This window comes from Drosophila montana, unplaced genomic scaffold (genome assembly GCF_035044405.1).
Source record: "Drosophila montana isolate Dmon_TW-CO22-7 unplaced genomic scaffold, ASM3504440v1 contig_1083_1, whole genome shotgun sequence".
Taxonomy (NCBI): domain Eukaryota; kingdom Metazoa; phylum Arthropoda; class Insecta; order Diptera; family Drosophilidae; genus Drosophila; species Drosophila montana.
Window position 1 is genome coordinate 842,125 of NW_026996074.1, and position 26,179 is coordinate 868,303.

A 26,179-nucleotide genomic window follows, 5' to 3' on the forward strand; every position below is an offset into this window, starting at 1 on the left:
AAGGCTGCGAAATTATACAATAAGTTTGTTTTTTAACTTCGACAATTATAAATTAATTAACGTTTTTGTTTTTAGCATATAATGATTACAAAATAACATTTCTTTGTTGCTCAAATTTTAAAAATGATCATTTGTGGTTTTTAGGCTTAAACTTTGTTTCCTATACAAAGAATCTAACTACTGTAAATGCCTTACATTTACGAGTATGATATTTTTACAATTTTACTCACGAAATTTTCTACAAAACATCGCAGTTGTGTCTAGATGTATGGCATTGAGTATTTCTGGGCGATATATTAGGTATCATTATTTATTTATTATGATTATTATATTTTTTTGTGAACAAAGCTGGATTGTTGGCGAAATCGAACCATAGTATGCTTAAGGATTTCGAATTGTTAAATAAAAAGAATAGTAAGACAAGACTTTCATGTGAATTGAAGTAATTGAAGAAATTGGAGCACAGCAAATGACGAACACAGCTTTGCTCAATTTTTATGAGATTAGTCGATTGATATTTAATAAGCTATTTTATGGATAGTTCTCGTTATGCATTTGGTATAGCATTTGATTTATATTTTTCAAAATTTTTATTAGCGTAAACATGATTTAATCAAGTTTCACAACATCGAGAGTTCGTTTTGTTGTTGTTCGCTGATGTGATGTGTGGTCGTTTCAGAGTGTTCGTATGTGTGTAAGAGTGTAAGTGTGTGTGTGTGTGAGTATTCATATATTCTAAAAATTGTACAACTATGTTATTCATTTAAAAATTATGTTTAACTTTTGGGTTTATTCTATGCCTTTTATAAGGATTGCAAATGCTTTTTCATCTCAACTATATTACATTTATATATTAAATTGCCCTAACAATAAATGAACTTGATCTTAATATAAATAAATATATTTATACATATATATATATGTATGTGTTTTTATATTATCTATATATTTTTTATTTTTGGTTTTAAAGCTAGGCTATGCATAATCTTTTTGCCCACACTTTCAAATTGTTAGTGGGTCACTTGGTTTTCGGCATTGCATACATACATATACGTACATGCATACTTTTCTATACGTAAAGTTACTTTGAAGGCGCATACTTAATATTCACAATGTTAGATTTTTCGTTTAATTTTTTGTCTAGACCTAAGGCTACATTCTTTTTATCAAAACGCAATGTACCAGAACCAATCTTAACTGCTATATTCCTTCTTTTTCAACTTAAATTGACTTAAGTTGGTATTTGTTTTTTTTTTTCATATTATTAAAAGCTCGAATTCGATTAACTGTTATATTATTAAGCTAAATTTATGTCACAAAATGTAAATGTTTCAAACGAATATTATATGATGAATATTCGTTTAGTCTATATTAAAATGGCGAAAATCAAACTGAACTAAGCTTCTGCATTTTGTCGTTTAATTTAGAGTGATTTCTATACGCTTTGGCAGTGTTTATCATTTGAACAAATCCATATACCGAAAACTCTATGAACAGAAACAATAATACAAATAGCCGAAGTGAAATGATCTAACGACATTTTTACATTATCTGAGCTACATAATTGTAGGTAGGTAGCTTTTTTATTTACATTGTATGTACAAAAAATCGAAGCGTTTTATTAGCGGCTCAAGCGCAAGCGCGTGAAAGTCTAAAGAAGGGTTTGAGACAAGTCGAGAAACGGTGGACTAAAAGGACATCTTTCGGTCTGCATTCGATTTGTTTTATCTAAAAAATTTGTTTAGAACACCACAGCTGCTGCTCGTAAATCGCAATAGGCACGCACGTAAAAAGCGCATACATCATACACTAAAAATATTACTAGCTACATTTTGTCAACTGCTCGCTATAGATAGTTACATCTATCTATCTATATATGTGTGTCTTCAGCTACTTTCATACCGTGATGAAAACAAGTATTTATGTATGTATGCTTTTCTACTGATTTATAATAATGTCAATGCGCTACTTACTCTTAATATTTATGCTTGAAGTGTTTTGCATGGATAACAGCAGAGTATATGTGAAATAGTCTTGAATTGAATTTATTGAACCGTTTTGGTTAGGAAATATTTTTAAAAATATATGCATACATATGATATTTCTTCCAATACCATACGAACAGATATGAGCAAAGTAATAACATTCTCAGGTCGAAGATACTGAAATATCTACTGGATGTCATTTGAACATGACTTAAGTCATGCTTTATTTATGCGATTTGTATCTTTTGATGGAACAACCGTTGATTTTCTTTTTTTTTTGTTTTGGATTTTCTTTTTTTTTTGTTTTGGATTTTGTTTTATAAAATTTCGAATTTCGTCTATCCTTACTATTTCTGCATTATTCCCATAGATAGTCGAGATACTCGATAATTGTTTCAATTAAATATCGCTAGGAATTTGTTGAGTTTTGGAAACATTATAGTTAAATTAATATACGTTCGTATAAACCGTTTTTGCGCATGCTCAGAAACATCTAAATGCAGTTTTTGAACTTGAATGCTGACACAACTTTGGATTTCGGTTTAGGCTCATCCCCCATTGTCCACATACGCAAAATGTAAGTGGCGGCCAAGCATTTATGGAATATGTATTTTAATTTTTTTTTTTTTTTTAATTTCTTCATATGTGTATGTATGTGCCTGTACAACATATGTAGACATACATAAGTTAGCTGTAGTGCAGTTGTTGTTGTTGTAGTTGCTGCTAAGACACATACTAGCTTTTCACTTTTTGTATATACATACGTATGTAAGAATTTGTATATTTAATACAGTTGCAATATTGCCCTTAAATATACACAGAATGTAAAGTGTTTGTTATGGATTCTTTTTGACATGTTCTTATTTTTGTAAAAAATAGAATTGCAAGCTTTATGCTATTCAGATTTAAAAGATGCACATATTTCGTAATGTTAGCTTGCATTGTATTTTCTTCAATATCAGTAAAGGGGTTTCGCTTGTTTTTCTTTGTTTAATGTGTAGCTTACCTCACTAATGGTTCCCAATTGCTTACGTCACACCATTGAGATGAATTTTCATTTCCAATTGTTAAATATTTGTAATGCGATGATAGCGCCATGAATTGAACTCACAATTTAAACATAATTTGAAATGAGATATGAATTAATAATAACAATAATAATAATGCAACAATTGTACTAAATTAATGATTGTAATGCTCATAATAGATATACATACCCATAGTTTAATAACTAATGATTGTTGCGTCAAGATTAGGAGTATAATCAAAATATCAAATTATTAAACGGATTGTTTAAAAAATATTTTTATTTTGAGCAGATTAAAATAATGACAAACCAAAACAAAATAAAACAAACTTTAAATAATCACAAGAGGAATTGAACAGTAATTAAAAAATCATGTGTAATAGAACTTCGGATAGATACAAAATTATAGGTAAAAAGTTAATTTCAAGGTTCTAAAAGGCATACGGAATGGTGTGGGAAGCAATCAGCTGACAATTGAACGATGGATATCAAAGAAGTTGTTCTTTCTTTAATGAATATGTGGCTTTTATGTTTGTAGAGACATCTAACACTGCCCACCGTTGGTCGTTTGTGGTGTGTAGTTATCCTTGATTGTTAAACAGGACGGACAAATATCTCTACAAATATAAAAGCACAGAGTAACGCATTTACGGGCACTTACGCATTTAAATTTGTAAGTATTGTTACTTACGCTAGTTGGCCTAACTTTTGATTTTGTTACATTTCCCTAGGTACATAGTATATACACAGGTATTCATGCCTATAGCTAAAGCCAATGCCTATTTTTGTATTTACTGTTTGGTGCGCAATTTTAACAAGATCTTATGCCAATATTTATGCCATAAATGCGATGCTCTATACACAATTAACTTCTCCATCGTTCAAATGTACGAATAAGGACCATCAGTTAAGGCGCTACACAGTAACAATCAAGAGTTATCATCCTTGTTGGAGCCGCCCCCACCGACCCCGGAGCCTTGTGTGTTGGTGCCGCGACCGCCAGCAGGCGCACGCACTGCGGGCGGCTTATACTCCAGGCCCGGATCGAATTGCATTAAAACGAATACCTATGGGAATTAATATGTGAGCACGTAGCATTGCATACATTAAGGGTTTGCCATTCTTACCTGATCTGTTGGCAGTAATGAGAAGTCGTCGGGTGGGTTAGTTATTACATATCGTTTGCTGCTCGCGTCACAGCTAGAGCTAGTATCCCTAAACCGATATAGTCCTATGCACAACATCCCGTACGACTTAAGAGCAGCAACGAACAAATCCCCATACTTTCCGCATTCCCCAAACTGCGCCAACGGTCCATCATACAATGAGATTTGGCCCACACGACATCTGATCGTGCAACACATAATCGCATTTAATTATCCGGAAGGTGCCTAATTAAACGTAAGTCTCACCTGTCGCGGTTGCTCAGGCTGTCGACTGTACTGTATCCTCCGCGCAGGCCGGCACCCTCCGCCAGGATTAGTTCCAATTCGGGCGTGGCGCCGCCTGTTATCAGCGATCGGATCAGCGTTAAGGCATTTTGATTGAAGTATGTCTAAGGTGCGTGTAAGACAGCGAGTGAGAGAGAGGAAGAGAGACAGAGTTTAAGGTGGTTAAATGGGTCGGATGGGAAAGAATGGGATTGGGAACATGGCATTACCGTGGACATCAGCGAGTCTAACACACTCACAGCGAACGCAGTACCACAGGCGAACGGCTGCGTGAGATATAGTTCTGTGTCTGGATCGTCATCGTCGTCTTGATCGAGAAACTGCACGTTACTATCATTGACCAGTTCTTTAAACGACAACCAACAATAAAACATAGTGTCCATTAGTACAGCACCTCTTTTACATTAGCTAGACAGTGTACTGGGGCTGAGCGTAGCACAACCCTGACCCTCTTCCCACCAAGCCCGCCCACTACTTGGTCAGCCCCATTTACACCGCTTGAGGTTGGACGCTTTACGTTCGGTCGTTCGCAAACTCGGCCAACTTAGTGCGATGCAGTTTACCTGTTATCATTGGCACATTGGCGCCATACACTGAGCCGCGCCGCTGCAGCACAATGGGACTGCCGGCGGTCGCGCTCAGATTGTCGAATTCCGGTCCGCGTTGGCTCAGCACGCCAATCGTGTCGTCAAAGGTCATGGCTTTAATGTTAAGCGAGGCCAGGATGGCCTCCTTGTCGGCCAGTGTGGGATCGTCGTTACTAGGAACTTTTGCAGACAATATGCAGCACATATCACACAGGTTGACGTTAACCGCCCGCAGATCGGCACGACTGAGCGGCGATCCATTAAGCACCGAAATCTTAGGCAGATTCTGTAGCATTTTCCACTCGCGTCGGATATAGTCAACGGAGCCCACAATTACCACATGCTTGAGCTCATGGTAATGGAAATTAGATGCGCGCAGCGGCATCACCAGATTCCGTAGCCCAATTAGCGGTGAGTCCGGATCGGCGAACAGGCAAACAACCACATGGCCATTTAGTACTGTCATGGCCGCCTGATTGCGATCCTGCGAAGGAAAATTTTAAATAGTAACTTCGCAGATGATCTTTGTGGAGCTCTGGCTTACCAATATGCAGTCTTCTAAGCTCTTTGCCGGACTCCAGTGAAACATGCCTGTTGAATCGTACTTCATTTCCGTCTTCTCAAAATCAAAGTCCTTCGACTGATCGTCTGCTATGCCGGCTGGCAGTGACACGCCGCCATTTTGATTTTGTGTCCCAGTGCCGGAGCTGCGACTCGTTGGCCTGGAGGCAAGCAAATTATTGAGATTTATAAGCTGTTTGGTCCAAATCGTTTGCAAAATTTTGGGAATTTCTTTCAATTTCATGGCATATCTGATTACGAACCAATTAAAATAAACGCTACATCCAAATGCAAAGTGTTGTTCGTAACGCTACGAGTACGAGTTTCGTTCAAAAAATATAAATACTTGAGTACGAGTACTTGGAGCTTTTAAAATTTAAAAAGAGTGTCGTTGATACGATAGATAGCTAGAGTTATATATTTATATATGTATGTATGTTGAAAGAGAGAAGAGGAAGAGCTTGTGCTAATAACAATAGTTGCGAAATTACGAGTATCAAAACACAAATGCCAAAACGAATACATTAGAATATGTTTTAAAATCAAAGTTCAACTACGCGAAACATTTTCGGAATCAACCGGCGATGGCGGCTAACTTAGTAGAGGTCACATGCGGCCGCCCTCGGGTGTATTAAGATAGCAAATGGTTATAGAGGGGCATGCACAAGGGACACACCACATGCAACTGCTGCCTCCGCCGGAGTGCACAGCACAACACTATGACATTGTGCACTGTTTGCAGTCAGAATAAAATCAAAACAAAAGTGCCAAAGAAGTGAATACCAAAAAGGATAGAAAAGCCAGTGAAAGGCAGAGAGTGTACACACAGATCACAACCCTGATGCCTATTCTCGTAGACAAGTTGACTAGTAAACCAAAGTATCTTTGAATGATAGCTGTAAGAAAGTAAGATATACACTAGAAGAATAGACTTTGTTTAAAACTTCGTTAGGAGTAAGCTACTGCTAATTTTTTATAATCTGTTGGAGTTCTTTTCAAAACGAAAATTGCCTGGAAAAAATAGTTTTTTACATTTTCTTATTTAATTGTTCTATTGCTATTAGTTCCGTTATATCCGTTTTTGCATGGCTATTTAAATTTCATATTAAAAATGGGATTGATTTGACTTGAGCCAATGGGATCTGTATTAAAAGTGCCCGAATTACTATTAGCTTTGAGAGCACATCGTCTAGAATTCAGGCAAACAGGTCTGGGTTTACAATTAAAAATGTATTAACGTGAGTTGATGTTCTCGCACACACAAACACGCACACATCATAAAGAAATGACAGAAGCAATTGAAATGCAGCAAAGTTGTAGTTACTGTTATTTACAATTAAGTACTAATACGATTACACGACACAAGTTTTTCGTTGCATTGAGTCAAAATGTACAAATGTATTTACTAGAGCTAAAGATATAGATACAGGTATAGGTATAGGTATGGGTATAGATATTGGTATAGGTATATGTATAGGCATAGGTACAGGTATAGGTATAGGTATAGGTATAAGTATTGGAATAGGAATAGGTATAGGTATAGGTATAGGTATAGGTATAGGTATAGGTATAGGTATTGGTATAGGTATAGGTATAGGTATAGTTAGTGGCACGCATAGACTAGAAAATAAGAAAGTAAATTGAGATAATATTTTTAATAAAGAGAGAGATTTGAATGTTGATAGGCAAGATGGCGCATCTGATATTGAAAAATTATTATGTGAATTTACATATGTATATGTATGTATTAATCATATGTAAGAATCGTTTGGTGCATAGGCACACATACACAAACACGAATTAATAAATAAACGCACACAGACAGCAACGTGACAAAATTACGCATACGAATAGTTAAGATTTGTATTTGGTATTGATGTATGGAATAGCTTTCAATCAACCAATTAATGTGTGTTTAACAAAATGCGCATAGTTGGATAAGTATTTACGAATACTAAGTTATAGTAGTAGTAGTAGTTAAAAACGCTTTTGGCTTCTTATAATTTGATTTAAGTAAAATTTCTAGGAAATTATGGACGCATACATGAGCTTTTTAACTTCGTAAGCAAGTTGATAGCCCGCATAAGGGTTAGCATCATTTTCTGGTGGCCTGAAACAAAATGTTGTTCGTTTTTTATACATATAAACTTGTTAAAATTTGTTGTTGTTTTTTTCTTTTATTTTTTTTTAAATAATTATTATTATTATTATTATTATTCTTTTTTTTTTGTATTTATTTTTTTAAGTCAATTTATAACGTGTAAGTGAGACAGTTTATTAAGGTGTTAAGATTAATCAATATATAAAGAGCATTTACATATGTACGAGGCATAGCCATTAAAGGCCATCGAACTGGGTGTTATTTGTTAGGTACAGAATAAAAAAAAATTAAAAGTGACCAAACTCAAATGGTATGTAGTATAACGCTTAGTTTTGTTGTAACGCAAAGTAGGAAACACAAGAAATCAAAGAATACAGCTGAACAGCGAAGGCCATAAGTGTCTGATTTTTATCTTGCTCGATTATCGATTTGCTTTGCCATATAAATACTTTGTAACTGAAGCCGAGTGCCCTCTCTTGTGTATAAGTGTAGTTGGTTCCGTGCTCCCCCGCCCGTTGAGTACATATTTTTATGTATGTATCGCTCGGATTATGCTAAGTTTGCCTTAATTCCGGCCACTCACCTGTTATACTGCGATGGCGATATGACCTGGCCCTCCACTTGCCGGCTCACGTTCACCGTGGGCTTTACCTTGTTCACCTGTTTGCCCGCAGCTGCAGCGGCCGCTGCGGCAGCGGCGGTGTTGCTCATGAGATGCATGCCTCCTGTACCGTTGCCAGTGCCGTTCGGGCGTCGCACATTCCGATTGAGAACTGCAATGAAGAAAGAGCCAGGGAAAACGGAGAAGTTGAGTTACAGTCATTGACCATTGATTAGCTAGCTACAGGCTGTAGAAAGAGCTGAGGTAAGTATTTGAAAACTTACGATTTGTATCTTCTCTGTCTCGTGTAATATCACCTGTGGCAGTTGCGTTTCGCAGTGGCAGTTTGTTAGGTGACAGCAGTTACAGCAGTTTTAGAGAGAAAGAGATAGAGAAAGGAAGTTTTAGCAGATACATTCGATTAGTAAGATTTAAATTTTCTGATACTGTTGGCAGAGTGCATAGCAAAATTTTATTTAGTCATATATGCATCGGTCAAGTTAATTAAGAAAGGTATTTTTGAGCCGCGTGTAAGTAAGTGTCTAGTTAGTTATGTTGGAAGGCAGTTCTATTCTTAGTTTAGGCTTTACAGCTCTGACATGTGTGTGGACTCAAGAAATAAACAGTGTATTTAACAAGCAAATATGTATGCAAACACAACACACACACAAATGTTTACAGAAATATTGTGAAAATGCTTCAAATAAGTAGACATCAATATCGAATTCAAATGACTGTTTAGAACAAGCTTTTGGTAAAATAGAGTTAGCAGTTCTTTTAGATAGTTATATTAACATATACATTTATTGAAAACATTATTTGTCGTTTTTATATTCCAAATAACAATTTCTGTTGAAAATTATGCAAAACAATACAAACTAAAATCAATTAGCTAATTATACTTGATCAGTTCCTTTTATTCATTGAATTTTTGGTTTTTTTATGATATATTTAAATTAGTTTTTGGGACATTGGGCGTACTTTCAGCAGCACATGATAAGGCAATGATAAGGCAAATTAGGACTAACGAACATATAAATAAAAGAGGTTCGTGTAACTTTGGTGTAACAATATCTGTAAGGGTCGCGAGCGTTCTGTGTTCAAAATAACCTTTCTCTTTCGTTTCATTTTCAGAATTGACAGACTTATATGTACGTAAATCATATGTAACATTGTTGTGGCTCTAGGTCTTATACAAGCTGATATTGAGACATTACCCGATACAGATCCACGCACATGCACCCGCTTGGGAAGCTCTGGTGGCGTAAATGTGGGTGCAGGATGGTGTTCATCTGTAAGATATTTTTGGTATTGTTATCGCACAGCTTCAGGTAATCAAATTCGTTTTGTTTTTGTGTAAGAGACAATGCTTTTTTATGTGAAGCTCATAATTTTGAGTTTGCTGGTGTGTACATCAATTATTTTTTTTTTTTTTGTGATAATCAGGGGAATACTGTGTTTGTATTAACTAAAATTGTAATAGTTGCGATTGGTTGTACATAAAGCAAGAACACAATCTTAAAATCATATTCAAATTAGACGGGCTAGAAATTTTTAAACATGTGTTCAACCGAAGGTCATACAAAAGTAAGGAAAATTGATCAATGTGATCTGGGGAATGATTTCAGGCCTTTTCATTGGGTTTGGGACTTCAATACACAATTATACATTTTGTTAAAGATGCATTTATAATCAAGGCCATTTCAAGCATGCAAATAATTATAAGAGTATAAAACGGGTAGCAATAGGTAAGGTACATAGGTAAAATACTACATAGGTAAAATACTAAACTACAAAAGCAAGAGAACAAGCACTAGATAAGTGAAGTAAAATCTTAAGTATTAATTTGCCACAGTGAAAGCATAATTGGCAAGGATATGGCATAAACTTTTCCTCCATCGGTTGGTGGTTCAAATTTGAAAAGCATTTAGTTCAACTGTTATTCAATGGAAATCTAACACCCACTTAATGAACTCTTTCACAACTTTACTACCTAGAACTCACTTAACTAATATCTCCATAGTTCTAATTTAATTTAACACTTTGTTCAGCACATTCGATAGAACAGTATGCAATTTAACTGCTTAAGACATGAAGCTTAAAAAGTTTCGAAAGCTCGCTCCTTAATTGGTAACGTTGTGCATTGGCGATTGGCAAGGCAGCTGGTGATCATGACCAAAAGTGCATGTTAGTTGTTCTACAAATGCTATACTTCCTCAGAATGCACATATATAATCGTAGTAGTAACTCTTTAAAGTAATTATTTTGCGGCTTTTATATTTCAAGAAATTCCTTAAACCGTAGAACTTGTTACAACACAAACGATACCCGAAAAAGTTTGAGGTGATTTAGGAAGAAAGAATACACATACGATTTAAATAAAAAGTAAGGAACGTGCACTGGCACACAAAAAAAATACAGTTTTATGTGTAAATTCTAAATTGTGAATTTCAATAAACAATTGGAACAAATACTAATGTGGCTTTTAAATCAATGTTTGAGTATATGAGTTGAATATTTGAGTTGAATTATTGATTTAATTAGACTTACTTGACAACGAGTATTCATCGTCTTCTACACACACACACAGACATATAAATACATAGTACAAGTATTGTAGCAGTAGAAGAAGTAGTTGGTACATACGAGTAAATGTACAAGTAGGGGAATATTTAGACGTATGATATTTGTATATATAAAAAGAGCAAACCCCAGCGTCAGAAATTTATGTATTTCTTTTTTTCTTCTTTGTATTATTAATAACATAAAATGTATTACAGTGTTGTATGTATTGTACATAAGTGAAATGAAAGATGGGGTAAATATTTGATTGATTTAAGTGTATATGCTATTTGTATTACATTTATCCAGATGAGGCCTCAATTAGCTCAAAGCTGAACCTTTTACTTTCACAAATATGAAAAGCATGTACGAAAATGTCGCGACTTATTTAAGATTTAGCTTCGAAGTTGATGAATAGAACGACGAAAATAAATATAAAAATATAAATAAAATGAGAGATTCGTGTTTACTGCTATACAAAAAATGTGTACATAATACGATATATGGATATATAAAAGATATGTTTTATTAATGGTTACAAGATTGTAGTATGGAATACATACGAAAATACGTCAGATTAAGGTTTACGAAAGCAACTTTTGAATTATATTCAGTTGACTATTTTGTAGAAACATATTGAATTTGTATTTTATCTAGCGACTTAACTACACACGCACACACACTAAGTAGGTAAGGTAAAAATTGATTATGAAAAGTACACAATTACGAGAACGAACGAGAAGAAACGATTATATTATGTGTATCTGTGTGTGGTGTGCAACAATCTGTGTGGCTTGTACATCCGAATGTATTGAGTAAATGATGTAAGTTTAATCATGGCTCTAGAACTAATGGAATTTCTTAATGTTCAGCTGACTTGATGCCTATCTGAACTGCTTAGCAATAGCAATTAACTTAAGTTAGTGAGATAAGAGGACTTTTCACTTGGTTAGTAGATGTAACAAGTATGTTGAGATGTTGATTTGTTTTAACTTGGCATTATGTTTGTCGTTATGTTTTATTATTTTGAATTAGTTTGTTTCGTATGCTTATACAGTTACAGTAGAGTAGATATATGGAGAAGTTATATGTATGTTTATAGGAAAAGATAAAGAGAGAGAGAGAGAGAATAGGCAGAAATTTATACGTACTTGCACGCCCAACCATTTGTACGGCTCGGACGCCTTTCCGGAAGGTGGCCACTGTTTTGTTTCATGAAAACAGAATTGTATAGGATATGCATGAATAGGTAAATGATGGTAAGGTAATGATAGTTGGTTTGCATATTCAGTTCAAATCATCAATCAGTAATATAATTTATAAGATAAATTATATATATATTTTATAAATGTAATATATAAACAGAAATGAATGTAACATAATTACCTAAAAAAACAAAAGGTTGGTTACAAAAATATATAATTAAGTCACACGGCACACGTTATACTTGAACTGTCATTTAATATATGGTATGTAATAAATGATTGTTAGTATGTATAGAATATCAGCTAGTCATGATTTTCTTGATATGATATTATGCGCGCCACGTAGAAGAATCAAATCGGAAATCATTGCAAGCTAATTGAACTCTATATTGAATGTAATATTTATACTGAGTATACGATAGAGCGAAACAATAGAACGACAGAAAGAGCAACAGAATGTAATTTAGTACTCTGCTTAAATGTAAAACTTTTGCAGTTAAGTGATAGACCTGTTCTAAGACATCTCCCAACTACTCGATCTCAGCCTTTCATCACTTACTGTTACTGGTACTATTATAATCCTTTTAAGTTAAGCAGGGCGAGGGGTCGCTTTATGGCAGATACATACATATATGCGGGAATTCGCATTTAGCAGCTGGGGCTTTTAGCACAAGTAAGAGTTACATTGATTTGGCATTTACGTACACGATTGAAAGGGGTTTATTATGCTGATTAATACTGGCATTTATGAATATTTTTATTTTAATCTGCAAGCATGTTTATTTAAAATATGTTTAAGAGTTTTTAGTTTATTTGTTGGCTACACAGCAAACATGTTTCTGATATACATTCGGTAGCCCGAATCGAATATGCACTTTCCAAAACAATATTCTGCCAAATCGACAATTCCAAACGGAAAATTGGAGAAAAAATTAAAGGAGAATTCTTGGCGATAATCGGAGATATGTTTTGGAATGTGTATTTAAATACAATTAGGTATGCGGTTCAACACTTTAGCGGCAACAAATAAATATTTTGGCTTGGCATGATATTAAAATATAGGCACCGAACTCGAAAAAATTAATGGAGTTTTTGTTGTTGTTTTTCTTTTTATTTTTACATTAAAAGCGTACCCTCCATTGTATTCATTACTGATGTGATCCCTTGGTTGACCATCCCTGTCTGCATCATAATCATGCCCACATCTGTAAGACGGTTAGGGATTTCATATTCTTATATACAAGTGACAGGACCACATAAAACGTACACACAACTAAACAGATCTTTGGGATCCATACTTAATACTAGGCATATTAACATTGTTGCCGTATTTATTTGCCCATCCACATAAAGCCATACATTGAATTCCCAGTCGGGAACGCATTGGCGTAGTTAATAATATTTTAAGCCAGACTCTGGCAACGCGAAACATTGCAAACTTACTAACTACTTGAGAAAATTGAATCTAAATTATTGATACATAACACGCAATTATTTATGTGTATAGTAAGTATACTACATATAAACCAAATACATAAACGTTAATTTTAGTTACGCGACTTATGTAAAATGATGAAGAACGCGCTTAATGGATATGCTATAGGAGCTTTAGTATCCAGCATAACCTGCGTTTAAATTATTTACACTTTTTAGTTGGGAGGGACAGCTACGCTTATGTACTTTTTTACATTTATATTATATATAAAAAGTTAATTATTGTGTTAGTGGGATTAACGCCACGACAAGTACTAGATAAGGAACTTAAGATACTTATAGACTTTAACTGGTGGCAGAAAACGATGCAGCATTTGAATAACCTATTGCTACAACATGAAATAGGACTGTATTTATATAATTGAAGTTGGGAAAATCTGATTAGTAAAGGACTTGAAAATCAGAGCTGCAAAAGTGACTGAAAAATATTTATTAAAAATAGAGTTTCAAGGATTTTAATCGTGAAAGTGTAATAGGAACTTTTAATTAGTTTTGTGCTCAGTTACATGCACTCCTTTAATTTATTTTCTTTTCCATCAACACATATAAGGTACAAGTAATAAAGGGTAGCAATATTTGTTAAAGAGAGGTAGGGAGAGAAAATTTGTATAAGTGTATTTTAAGTAAAATGTGCACTTTGAAATTCTTATTAAAAATATTTATATGTACTTTGAAAATTTCTGGCTATTAATGTAGATCTTTTACCAAAGCAATTGAAGTTTTCTTCCAAATTATTCGAAAAAACAAAAAAATGCATGTTTTTGCTTTCCATGCGAAAAAAAAAAATTCTTTTAATTTTATGTAATGTGTTCTGTGAGTATTTTATTCGAGTCAATATCAAATTGATTCTCCAAGAATTTACTTTCCAAAACGGAACGCACAGCCGCGAATTTTTTACATTAATTTAAAAAGAAACTGTCCTACCAACAAAAAGTATTATATGTTATCACAAAATAATTATAAGTATTTAGAAGTTATAATGGTTGCATTTCTGTGGCGGTACTTGTTGGAAATATTTAAACCAAAAACATGGGTTGCATATTGCACAAACATATTTACAGTTGAAGAGAACGTTGTGTAAGCCATCCGAAACTTGTATACTTGTATGTAGTATGCAATTATTGTGATTATAGATAGATATGTATCCATAGTAAGTATTTGAATTTGTTCTGTATTGTGGGGGATTATATAAGAGAAGAGGCGTATACATATCATAATAAAAACTGACCAAAAATAACTGTTCAATATCCAAAGTTACGGGACGGGACAGTTGTTCGTTAGATGTATATAGTAGATAATTATGTGTAAATTACTAGGGTAGGGTCGGATCATTGGCACACTCTTGACGTGCACAGTCTTAACTAATTGCACAGTTTACTATCCAAATAAAAAACTTGTTGGAAAAATTTAATAAAAAATACTAAATTTGTAGTGTACCTGAAACGGGTGAAGTGCACAGTATATATGTATAAGTATAATTGAGGATTAAAAAAGAGGATAGAAAATTTTCGGTCAAAAATAGGAGAATTATTATAGTATTTGTTGTATTAAATGTACAAACAAATAAGTGTATAATTTGCGTACTTTAAACAAAGTTGGAATTGGGGGGACAACTTTAAAATTCAGTGGATGGTTGTGATATAGGTCGTTGTTGTATTGTAAAATTATGTTAGTGTGTTTTGGGATAAAATGTTGAACAATTTAGATTTACCTAAGTCTTCAAATTTGCTCCTGGGCTGAACAGTCACTGTGGGACAAAGTTATGACATTTATTTTTATTATTATGTATCACAATTAATTTGATATCTGATCTTCAGCTCATATGTATATTTGACATACATCTGCACACATGCGCATACATACTTGTGTACTTGGGTATGTGCACAGGTGAAGTCAAAAAACCTAAATTTATTTGGTTTAATTTTTATATGATTGCCAAGTAGGTTATAAGATCTATGTCGTTGTTAGGGTTGTCATCATCAAAACAGTTGAAGCACCACAACATATTTCAAATATGTGTTACAAAGTTATTTCATAAATTAAATTTGTTTATTTGTGGATAAAGGCAAAATTTGAATAGTTATAGTGAATAGTTATATATATATACTTATATATATTTATATATTATTTTATATATTTATATATATATATATATATATATATATATATATATATTTATATTTATATTTATATATTATATATTTATAATATGTATATATATATATCATTAAGTATTACATGTGTAGGAATCAATCTTGATCTTCATATATGTATGCATTTATAGATGCATATATATATATATATGTATATTGTGATTTATTTTACTGCGCCTGCCAAGACGCTGCTTATTTATAAAGTGCCTGAACCTAAGGAAAAACTTAGAACTATTTAATTTCCTGCACTTAAAGTTTACTTTAGTTTTAGCTGTTCACGGAACTCTCGATAAAAATTAAATGCACAAAAAAATGAAATACAAGAAGTAAATAGAAATAAATTAAACCCAAAGACATACATAGACATAAATACTGTCTTCTCGTGTCAATAAAATGGTAAAAAAGTATGCTTACAGTTTTTGCATTTGCACTTCTTAATGAGCGTCTCATCCTTGATGTCCTCATGACAGGCTTTGCAGTAAAACCACGCACTATAACCAGACTATAGCTTGATTATCTTGGTATGAGTATGACTTACACGACTTACCGCTTGACCTCATCAGCGCTTTGTGCTATAAAGAAACCCTGCGTATTTGCCTGTATTTTGGCGCCTCGCGGATTTATGGAAATTTTGCTGTCTGCGCCCTCTTCAGCGCCTTTGATTTCAATGGCAAGCAGCAGGAGCTTAAGTTTGGAGAAGCACAATCTATAGGCAGCGGAATAAATAGGAAATTTGTGTTACTCGAGTCATGTCCAGGAAGTATTCTACCTTTTAGATATACTTAATTAAGCGTATTAAATATTACTACACTATAAAGTGTAGCTGAACAGTATCAAACTGGGCATGCGCTTTGTGTAGGTGCGTTGAAAGCGTACACTGTAAAAATATTTGCACTTCATATTCATACATACAAAACCACATGCTAGACAAAATGCTTAAATGTAACAAAGAAATAGTTTACTATAAAAATGAGCTGAATTGTTATATTTATTAATTCAATGGAGTACACTTGGTTGCTGAGATTGTGGCTGTTATTTAGCGTGTGGGGTAAAGGCGAGTCAAAGTGGCACAAAAAAATCACTCTGTACATGCAAAAAAAGATTGGATTGGTTATAATTCATCAGATGCTGTAATTTTATCTCTTTTGGTTAACGTATAATTTCTGATATATGTGATTATGTACCCATATGTATGTATGTATGCATGTATATTGTAATTGCGATTTGCTGTTATGTAATCAGTAATCGGGCTTGAACTGGGACTAATCGGAGCGGAGTTGAGCGGAGCGGAGTTGATAACAAGCGAGCGGTGTCTAGATAAATATGTTCTAAACTTTGTTTGTACTTTGTGGCTGGTTACTATTTTATGCGAACGGATGCAATGCGGTTGTTAATCCAAAAATCAAATTATACGTAATATTGTTTAATATACAAGAAGAAGATCAATGTTTGCTGCTTAGTTCTCTTCACTTGTAAAGATCTTTTCATACTGGTATATAAAACTAAGTAAGTAAATTAGAAGTACGAGTAGGTAATAGTAGTAAGTATTTAGAAATAGGGACAAAAGGTAGTTTGTTACAAGTTAGTATATAGTGGAAGGAATAAATCAAACGGAACAGAATTCAATTTGACAAATCATATAAATAAAATATTGAATTGAACATATTGTACAAGGCAAAAGTATTTTTTATACAGTTGTTTCTTTAATAACATTTTTAGATTTTTGTATTTATTTTATTTTTGTAAACTTTGTTTTGCTAATTTCTCATTTTGGAGTCTTACTCGCTGGCTTGTGGGAATGTCATGCCGGTAAATGAAGGTGATAGAGTTTCGGTGTACATCTCACACCCTGTACCTTGAAGATAATCATTTTGCCAGGCCTGTGTGTCTGGTGACTGAAAGTTAGAAAATGGTTTTGTTGTGGTTTGGATTTAGTAAGTTCGCTAATGTAACTACGCGTCGGTTGTTTGTTTCTTGTACATGTTCTTGTTATTATTGTTCTTGTTTTTGTTGTTGTTGATTGAGTAGAAGTTGAGAATAACTTGGCTCATATGCGCATTGCTATCGATCAGGCTCAGGGCTCGATTGGGCATACAGTTTGGGTTCGGCTTGTGCGTTATTCACGGACTCAAATGCGGGCTTCTCTGTTTTCATATGTACATACGGGCACACTTATAATATCTGATCATCCGAGCAGTGTGTGTGCATGTGTGGGGTGTGTGCGTTTTTAGGTTTTTATCTGGTATAAGCATTAGATTTGGCATAGTTCTCATAGGTTCAACTGTTTAGCTTGCGACATATTTTTACACTTCCCTAACTTAACTGACAGCATTCTAGATACATAGGCTAAGTACCAGCCACCTTTTTGGAGAATTACGAACAACGTGTGGCTTATAGAGTTTCAACCAAAACCATAATATAGTCATATCAAATGAGCATAATTCAAACAGAAGTCAAAACAATAAATAAATATTGAACATCAACTTAAATACACGCTGCATAGTTATGCTCTGAATCTAGAGAGCACAGCACACAAAGATACCATACAATTAGCGTTTAACAATGCTCTCGATTTCGTTGTGTAATTGCAGATGTGTGTGTGTGTGTGTGTGTGTGTGTGTGTGTGTGTGTGTGTGTTTTATAAGGGTGTGGGGTTTTTATTTTATTTATTTTTTCGTTTTTAGCACAGAGGTCTGACTGCGAACTTAGTTTAAAAGAAAAGAATATTCAGCAAGGATGTCATTTGTATTTGCAAACACTGAAGGCTTTTAAACATTGAAAACATTAAGTACACAAAGAATTAGCATAAAACACCGACTAATTTTCACAATGTACTTCCACGTGTAGGTATGTATGTCTGTGTTTAATGTCTCTTCAAACACAAATCAAAATTTAACAACATAGGCAGGCAATTTTACATGTTTACGCATCTCCAGACGTTGACATCAATGTGAACGTTTCTGAAGACCAGAATCTTAAAAGTCTCCCAAAATCATAGCAGACAAAGTAAAACTTTTACAACATCAATTAGAACTTATCAGAAGATAATAAAAGCTGAGTGAGTGTGTGTGTGTGTTTCTGTGGATATGTTTATGCGAGTGTTATATATTGAATTGTTTTTTTTGTTTTGTTTTTGTATTTGTTGTTGGTACTATATTTGTCAACGCTGCACGATTAACAAGTACATAGTTGAATAGTAGGTAGTATAATAAGTAGATACGATACGATACGAATATGTTTATAGCATATAGAAATTGGACTGCCCGCTGCGCAACTTACTCAGTGGCCTGAGCAAATGGTATTCCAATAAATGTAGGACTCAATGTTTCTGTGTACATTTCCATGCCAGTGCCGCGCAGGTAATCATTTGTCCAAGATTGCATTTCTGGCGACTATGGGGTTAAAGACGTACATACATAATATAGATTGATGGTTTATTTGGTTGACTGACTTGTGGCAGCCCCTTCTCTTCTCTTCATATAGCAATTGTCATCAAAAAGCTAATATCGTTGTCCTGCTTTCTGGATATCAATACACCCCACTTGTGTGCTTGTGTCTGTTATATTGTAAGGAGTAGCCGTCGTGTTAAGCACTTTGGCAATACTTACCGTCTTAAAGGAACGCATGGCAAACAAATTTGCCATCATTGTCGAAAAGCCAGGTGCCAAACAGCTCTGCGCTATAAAACCCAACTTCAGCTCGGCCAGACAAATGACATCATCGCCCTGTTTCCAGTCCCACGAAGGTATGTTCAGCAAGTACGCCTGGAGATATCGGGTTTTTATTTCATTTTCTGTAAGTTTTTACGGACCGAGCGGGCTTTTACCTTATTATGGTACTGCATCAGCTGGATGATGACACGAATATCATCGCTGTAGTTCTTAATAGAGATAACTCTCATTATGTTGGCAGCATCTTCTGCGTCGGGATCTTGGCAATATTTGTTAGCTAGCACCAGGCAGGCATCAGCTTCATGCACCTTTTGTAGAGTATTGGTTGATTAGCAATGGATTTCTTAAAGGCTTAATAAATATTAGTCATTTGTCTATGTCTCTGTAAAAGCCAAGCTCTGCTATAGCTATAGGCGTTTGTTGTAAGTTTTGTTATGTTAACCTAAGTTCAAAGTGTCTGTGCCTTATTGTTGTATTGTAAGTAAGTACATTATATGTTTTGTAAGGTATGGTTGGGTGTTGTTAATGAGTGATTGTTGATTTGTCGTATTTAAACAGGTAAAGTTAGTAAGCGGTTAACACGTACATTGACTGCACAACTAAGTATAGTACAAGTAGATCAAATGTCACATGTGAAGTGTGTGGGTTTTAATTATATATATATATATAAATTTTGTTGTATATAATATTGGGCATAATTTCACGATGCCTGTTTTGTTGCATTCACATTAAGTACTTAGCTTTGATTAGCTTTGGCAACACCGGCGACAGGGAGACAATAAGCGGTTACAAAATTTGTTGGAGTTAAATTCGTGGCTAGTTTTTTTTTGCGATTAAGTTCAACTTCCAGTTCAAAGGTGACAGACAACAACAATAATCACAACTCAGAAAGCGAACGCTCGGTGCATGGGTGGAAGTAGAGGTATACAGAGAACTCGTGTCGTTCAGGGTGTTCAGAATCAAAACTAAATATTAAAGCAATATACAAAACAAAGAGTTAAACTCAAATGGCTATTACATAATATATGACGTATGTTCCTTTAGGCTGGTCATGCAGCATGCAATGTACAATATAAAACAATAGATATTAGAACAGCGATAGACTAATGATAGACAAAAGGCGCGCATGCATTTGCCATACAACAATAACAACAGAACTGAAAGTAGGGACTTTAATATTTGTTATTGACTTATACTTAGAGAGAAGAGAAGGCATTCCTCATGAGTAATTTAATTTATATCGAAAACTCAAATGCAGGTAAACGAGATATCGATTCAATGTATCCGAGTAGATGTATATTTGTTATATATAATTACAACGACTTGAATACTGAAGGCGCTTATTACCTGTATATAACATACACTAAAAGGTATTTATGTTAACGAAAAAAAAATTATACTCTAACATTGGCGAAACATTGATACCAAAAAATGATTAACGTAAAAATCATATATTACGTAAATTAATTTAATCATATTATTCTCCTTTAAATTGAAGTTTTTTATTTTATATTTCGCTTATTTTATTATTAACTACTCAAGTTTATTGTTGTTCCCTTTACTTTATATTCCGAGCTGATTAAATCTTGAAGAAATAATGTTTTCATTTTACCCTTGCAGAGGGTTTTATAATTTAGTCTCGAAATGTGTAACGCATAAAAGGAGACCTCTCTGACCCCATCAAGTATATATATTCTTGATCAGTATCAACAGCCGAGACGATGTAGCCATGTCCGTCTGTCTGTTATTATGAGAACTAGTCGCTCAGTTTTGTAGATATCGTCATAAAAGTTTGCATACATCACCATACAAATTATTAAAACACCATCATACAAATTATTAAAACAAAAATCGTTCCTTAATTCTGTTACGGCATATCTTGTGAGAACTGTATAGTAGTATATAAGTATACTATCAAATCCCGATTTGTTATTCTGGTATTCAATAAATTTTTAATTTTAAAAAAAAATTATTTAACACAAAATCTCAATATTCAATATTCCGACGTCGCTGGGGTCAAATGAATAATGATGAAAATACAAACGGTACCGGGAGATCTAACTTTAGTTTTTTACATCAGGCGTCCTAGCACATTCAATATCCCCCTTGTTCCACTTGTATGAAGCTAATTACTGCTCCCGTTGCTCATATTAATTCTTTTCTTTTCGTCATATAAATAGTCTCGCCCTAATTAAACAAACAGGAAAACTTTGGTATGAAGATATTAACACTCTTTTTTCGAATAACAATTTAAAAATAAAGTGTAGAGACTTTTATCTTCTCTCGTTCGCAAGCCCTAAAAGCCTTATGCTTAATATGCCGATGATTACTCAACTACGCTTAACAATCGACTACTCCGACCCTGCCAATTAGAACAATTAAAACAAAAGAACATTTTTGACTACTATTTTTTAGCCCAGCATTTTAATGTTCCTCGTTGGTTTTATTATCGATTTTTTCTTTGTGAATTATTACAAATTTAATTAACCAAATTTTAAATTGACAGTCACTGCTGCACTTGTTAGCTCGATGCCCAGGCACACTATATGGCTGCACAGGCTGATGACGTCGCGTTTCTAAAGCAATCATATAGCTGAGCTGTTTTTTAGGTTTTACATACAAACTTTCTACAAACCACATTCTACACTTGCAAGTCGTATTTTCCAAGCCCCCGTCTTAGTGCTCACTTTCGACCCAAAAGGAAGCTCCAGTACAAATTTCAGCTTTGTAGCTCTTACGGTTTGGACTGTACGATGATTACAGTTCTGTCATTCAGTCAGTCACGACAAACCGATCCATCTAAGTTTTAAAAAGTCTAGACCGTGATTTGGAACCCGAAATCAAATTAAAATTAAGTTTAGATTTTTCGAAAAGTGAAAACACCTTTCAAATGAATTTATATAAAGATCTTTGAAAATTAATTTAAGGCCGATCGGACGCAACTATAGTCAAAATTTTAGTTTCATAGCTCTTACAGCTTGAGCTTTGCATCACCAACCATCAATCAGTAGCATTTTAGTAAATAAGTTGGTAACTATAACAAGTAATCTGAAATTTGATTAAAATCTGAACAGATACACCCTACATGTTATAATCTACCATTTCCACGAAATAATCAATTCTAATGGTTATATAAATTTAAAATACCTAAAAATTGTATATTTGTATTATTTGATATGCAATCATATACCTAGCACATACATATATATAAGTAGATTTAGAATTAACATATTCAAAATTGCTAGAAATTATGATGCTTAAGCTAACAATGAATCACGATTAGTTTTTGCATACACAATAACGTCAACAATTTACAGTGTATCTGTGTTTTTATGTTGCTCTGTGAGAGTTATCGTGATTGTATGGGATATTAATATTTGAGTTTTATAGTTTTTGTTTTTTTTTTTTATAGTTTTTTTCTAATTTATTGGAAATCAGCAACTGATACATATGTAGATACAAATGGATTGTGATCCTATAATGTACTCAAAACTAAAGCCAGCAAATCAGTATGCGACAATGAATAATGAATAATATCTATGATTTACATACATATATAAACATTACATAATTACATTAATTAAGTACATTGACATTGTAACATATATATATAAATATATAATATATATACATATATATACATATATATATATATACATATATATAAATATATATATAAATACATTTATATAAGTAGAGTTCGTTTTGTTAAGTATGTACGTATGTTAATAAGCAGTTGTCTGGTTTAGTTTGGTTTTGTTAAAGTAGAGCAAACACACACAAAATAAAACGACAACAAAATACACAAAATGAAAATTGAAAGCAACCAACATAGAGAAACGTATAAAATGAAAAGTTGTTTTACCTTAACCCTTTGCAGATCGATCGGATTCATAATGGTTCCTTGGAAGAACTCCACGGTGGTAAAATGACGTTTGAACAAACCCTCAAGTTCCAAATCGGGTGGTTTACTTTTAATTTTTTAGTTATAAGATTTTTGAACGTACATAATTTTTGTTTTTTTTTTTGAGTTTTTTTTTTGGAAAAAATAATACAAATTTTTTAGAGTAGTATTGTGTTATTTTTATGTTCCAATAGTTTAGGATGATTGAGTTTTATTGAGACCATAAGATTTAAGTATTTTGTGTGATAACACAATTAATACACATATTTTAATAGTTGTGCAGTTGGAGTATGCAAATGAAAAAAGAAATAAATAATAATTTAAGAAAATGAATAAATTACTGTTTCTTAATTGGTCAAAACTATATTTGCGATAGGAAATGGTGTATGAATTTTCGACAATATATCCTCAATAAATTGACATTTATAATTAAACAATAAAGTATTCCAAATAAAATATTTAGTTATTTGCAAAACATCTAGTAAATGTTTATAAACCCTGTTTTAAGTTGTCGAGCTTTCTTAAATTATCTGATTCATAAGCTCATCTTATCTATAATAGTAGTTTTTGTTTATAACTAAAAGTATACCTATACTTCTGTATATATTTACATATACGTAATACACCCATTTTGATTGTTAGATATTACATATATATAGATATGAAATCTTAAATCTAGTTTAAAGATGTATAAATGTGCAGCGCATATAATGAACCTGGTATTAAAACGAAAATGTTAATACTAGTAATGTTCTAAAATTCATTAAATACAAAATAAATCAATAATTTGAAAAGTTTTCTTCATAAAGCATAAGGTGCAGCGTATCAAAAAATAGATATATAAATATATATGTATATGAAGATAAAATCCTATGCTATGCATATTTATATTGAATTTATATATAATATACACATATATATAATTTAAATTTATCTAAGTTTTTAGTCAATAAATAATAGAATACAAAAGTCAAACTTGAATAAAATTTCAGCTATGAGGACATTCCATTGAGCAGGTTATATTAGTATTACTTAAAGCCAAATTAACAAATTAATAATATTGCTATATATGTACTATAGGTATCGAAAAGAGTGAAATTAAGTGTTTTACATAAAACTGTATTCCTCATTAAATTGTATTAGGAATTTAGAAATTAAACAAATAATTAAATGTATGCTATGTTTGCAAAAGCTGCAGGCAAGATATTTGCATCCTTGTTGTTTCGTTTGGAACTGGGTTGCAAGTATCTGTCACGTGAGGTGAACTTAAGTGTCAATAATAAAATATGAAAAATAATGCTAAAAACAAATGTATTTATAAATAATTAAAAGTGAGAACGAGCAAATTTTGGGAATCGGGTGTGGCTGAGAGCTGTGAGCAAGAGCTCGAGCATCGAATTATGACAGGCTATGGCTATAGGACTTGAGGTGAACGGTTATTTGCATTTGGCTATTTGTTGTCAGCCGACCGCTGCTAACTATGTATTGTATGTGGTCTTACTGTTGTTATGGACACTATCTAATACCTATGTACAAACAAGGGTATGTACATGTGCACAGCACACTCACAATGTGACGCGGTTTTGAGTAGAGTACCAAACGGCAGGGCACTTTTTGGTCTGCTTAGCTCCAATGCTTGGCTGACCAGTATTTCAGTGTGTTTGTATAGGTGTATGTATGTATGCTATTGTATGTTGTGTACGTATGTAAGGGTGTGGGTGTGTGTCTCTCTAAGTAAATTTTGCTTTGCGCCTTGAAGTGTATTTGTGTACCTTGACTCGTTCCAGATCGACTGCGTTCATCATAGTGCCCTGAAAAAACGCCACTGTTGTATAGTGGCGCTTCAGCAGTCCCTCTAGCTCCAGGTCGGGCTCTTTGCTATTTTTTTTTACATTTCGTTACATTATATGATTGAGTTTTATATTAATAATTATGTAAATCAAGTTAGGTATATTACAAAACGAAAAACATAATTTTAATTTTGGTGATAACTACTAACTAATGCGAATAATGCAAAGGCTTAATGTAAGTGCTTGACTAATTAATTTATAGACTTAACTGATTGAGACCTTCTATATAAAATAGCAGCAAGCAATCAGCACATTAAATCAAATATTAATTGCTTGCTGCGAGGTCAATACATTTCTGCTTATATTCTGAATTAAATTGATATGTATTCGTTGATATCATCTAAATTTTATCATATAATACAAAATATTTACGAAACAATACTTTAAGAAATCAACAGTACAAATTGGCAACATAAATATTTAGTGTGAATCGATTTTTAACACAAAATACGAAAAGGAAACTTACCGATGTAAAAAGACTACTTCGACATCGACATCCTCACGATCTTCGTGCAGAAAGTCCTTCAGGAAATGCGACACGGACTCGTATGTTATATGACCGCATACCACAATATGTCTAAGAACATGTTTGGGTGAGTGTGTAGCAAAGAGAAAAGTACATTAGTAAATTGGTTTTAATTGTCGATCGATCCAAAGCAAGAATAAGGCTTATTATTAAGAGTGGGATGCAGTAAGCTGTGTACATATCTTATATATTATTGCTGTATTCGTGTGCAGAATTTAATGTTCAGGTGTATATGCTCTTCGATGTGTGTGTGTGTGTGTGTGTAGTGTGTGAGTGTGTGTGTGTGTGTGTGTGTGTGTGTGTGTGTGTGTGTGTGTGTGTGTGTGTGTGTTGTGGTGTGTGTGTGTGTGTGTGTGTGTGTGTGTGTGTGTGTGTGTGTGTGTGTGTGTGTGTGTGTGTGTGTGTGTGTGTGTGTGTGTGTGTGTGTGTGTGTGTGTGTGTGTGTGTGTGTATGTGATTTGTTTTCAGTTGATCAGTTAAGGTAATGACATAAAATGTGTA

The 26,179-nt window shown here is 33.5% G+C and overlaps 1 protein-coding gene across 39 annotated transcripts in view; it reads right to left on the reverse strand.

The window, feature by feature from the left end:
• Positions 1 to 2,409: 2,409 nt before the first annotated feature.
• Positions 2,410 to 26,179, reverse strand: part of slo (calcium-activated potassium channel slo) — a 53,298-nt gene continuing 29,528 nt past the window's right edge. For 5 of the 39 annotated variants that reach the window (XM_064699863.1, XM_064699760.1, XM_064699743.1 and 2 more), the window contains 19 exons: positions 25,619 to 25,729; positions 23,264 to 23,369; positions 19,554 to 19,706; positions 19,336 to 19,491; positions 17,510 to 17,622; positions 16,275 to 16,433; positions 16,142 to 16,218; positions 12,027 to 12,077; positions 10,864 to 10,887; positions 9,531 to 9,605; positions 8,598 to 8,630; positions 8,296 to 8,485; positions 7,656 to 7,721; positions 5,595 to 5,772; positions 5,027 to 5,534; positions 4,673 to 4,809; positions 4,425 to 4,567; positions 4,140 to 4,359; positions 2,410 to 4,079 (listed from right to left, as the gene is read on the reverse strand). In XM_064699863.1, the coding sequence (XP_064555933.1) occupies positions 3,942 to 4,079; positions 4,140 to 4,359; positions 4,425 to 4,567; positions 4,673 to 4,809; positions 5,027 to 5,534; positions 5,595 to 5,772; positions 7,656 to 7,721; positions 8,296 to 8,485; positions 8,598 to 8,630; positions 9,531 to 9,605; positions 10,864 to 10,887; positions 12,027 to 12,077; positions 16,142 to 16,218; positions 16,275 to 16,433; positions 17,510 to 17,622; positions 19,336 to 19,491; positions 19,554 to 19,706; positions 23,264 to 23,369; positions 25,619 to 25,729 (2,638 nt within the window). In that variant the 3' untranslated portion in view covers positions 2,410 to 3,941. Of the gene's footprint in view, positions 4,080 to 4,139; positions 4,360 to 4,424; positions 4,568 to 4,672; positions 4,810 to 5,026; positions 5,535 to 5,594; positions 5,773 to 7,655; positions 7,722 to 8,295; positions 8,486 to 8,597; positions 8,631 to 9,530; positions 9,606 to 10,863; positions 10,888 to 12,026; positions 12,078 to 13,213; positions 13,286 to 15,285; positions 15,322 to 15,821; positions 16,011 to 16,141; positions 16,219 to 16,274; positions 16,434 to 17,509; positions 17,623 to 19,006; positions 19,120 to 19,335; positions 19,492 to 19,553; positions 19,707 to 23,263; positions 23,370 to 25,074; positions 25,181 to 25,618; positions 25,730 to 26,179 lie in introns of those variants that run through there. The other 34 variants (XM_064699785.1, XM_064699768.1, XM_064699779.1 and 31 more) reach the window with 25 other exon arrangements.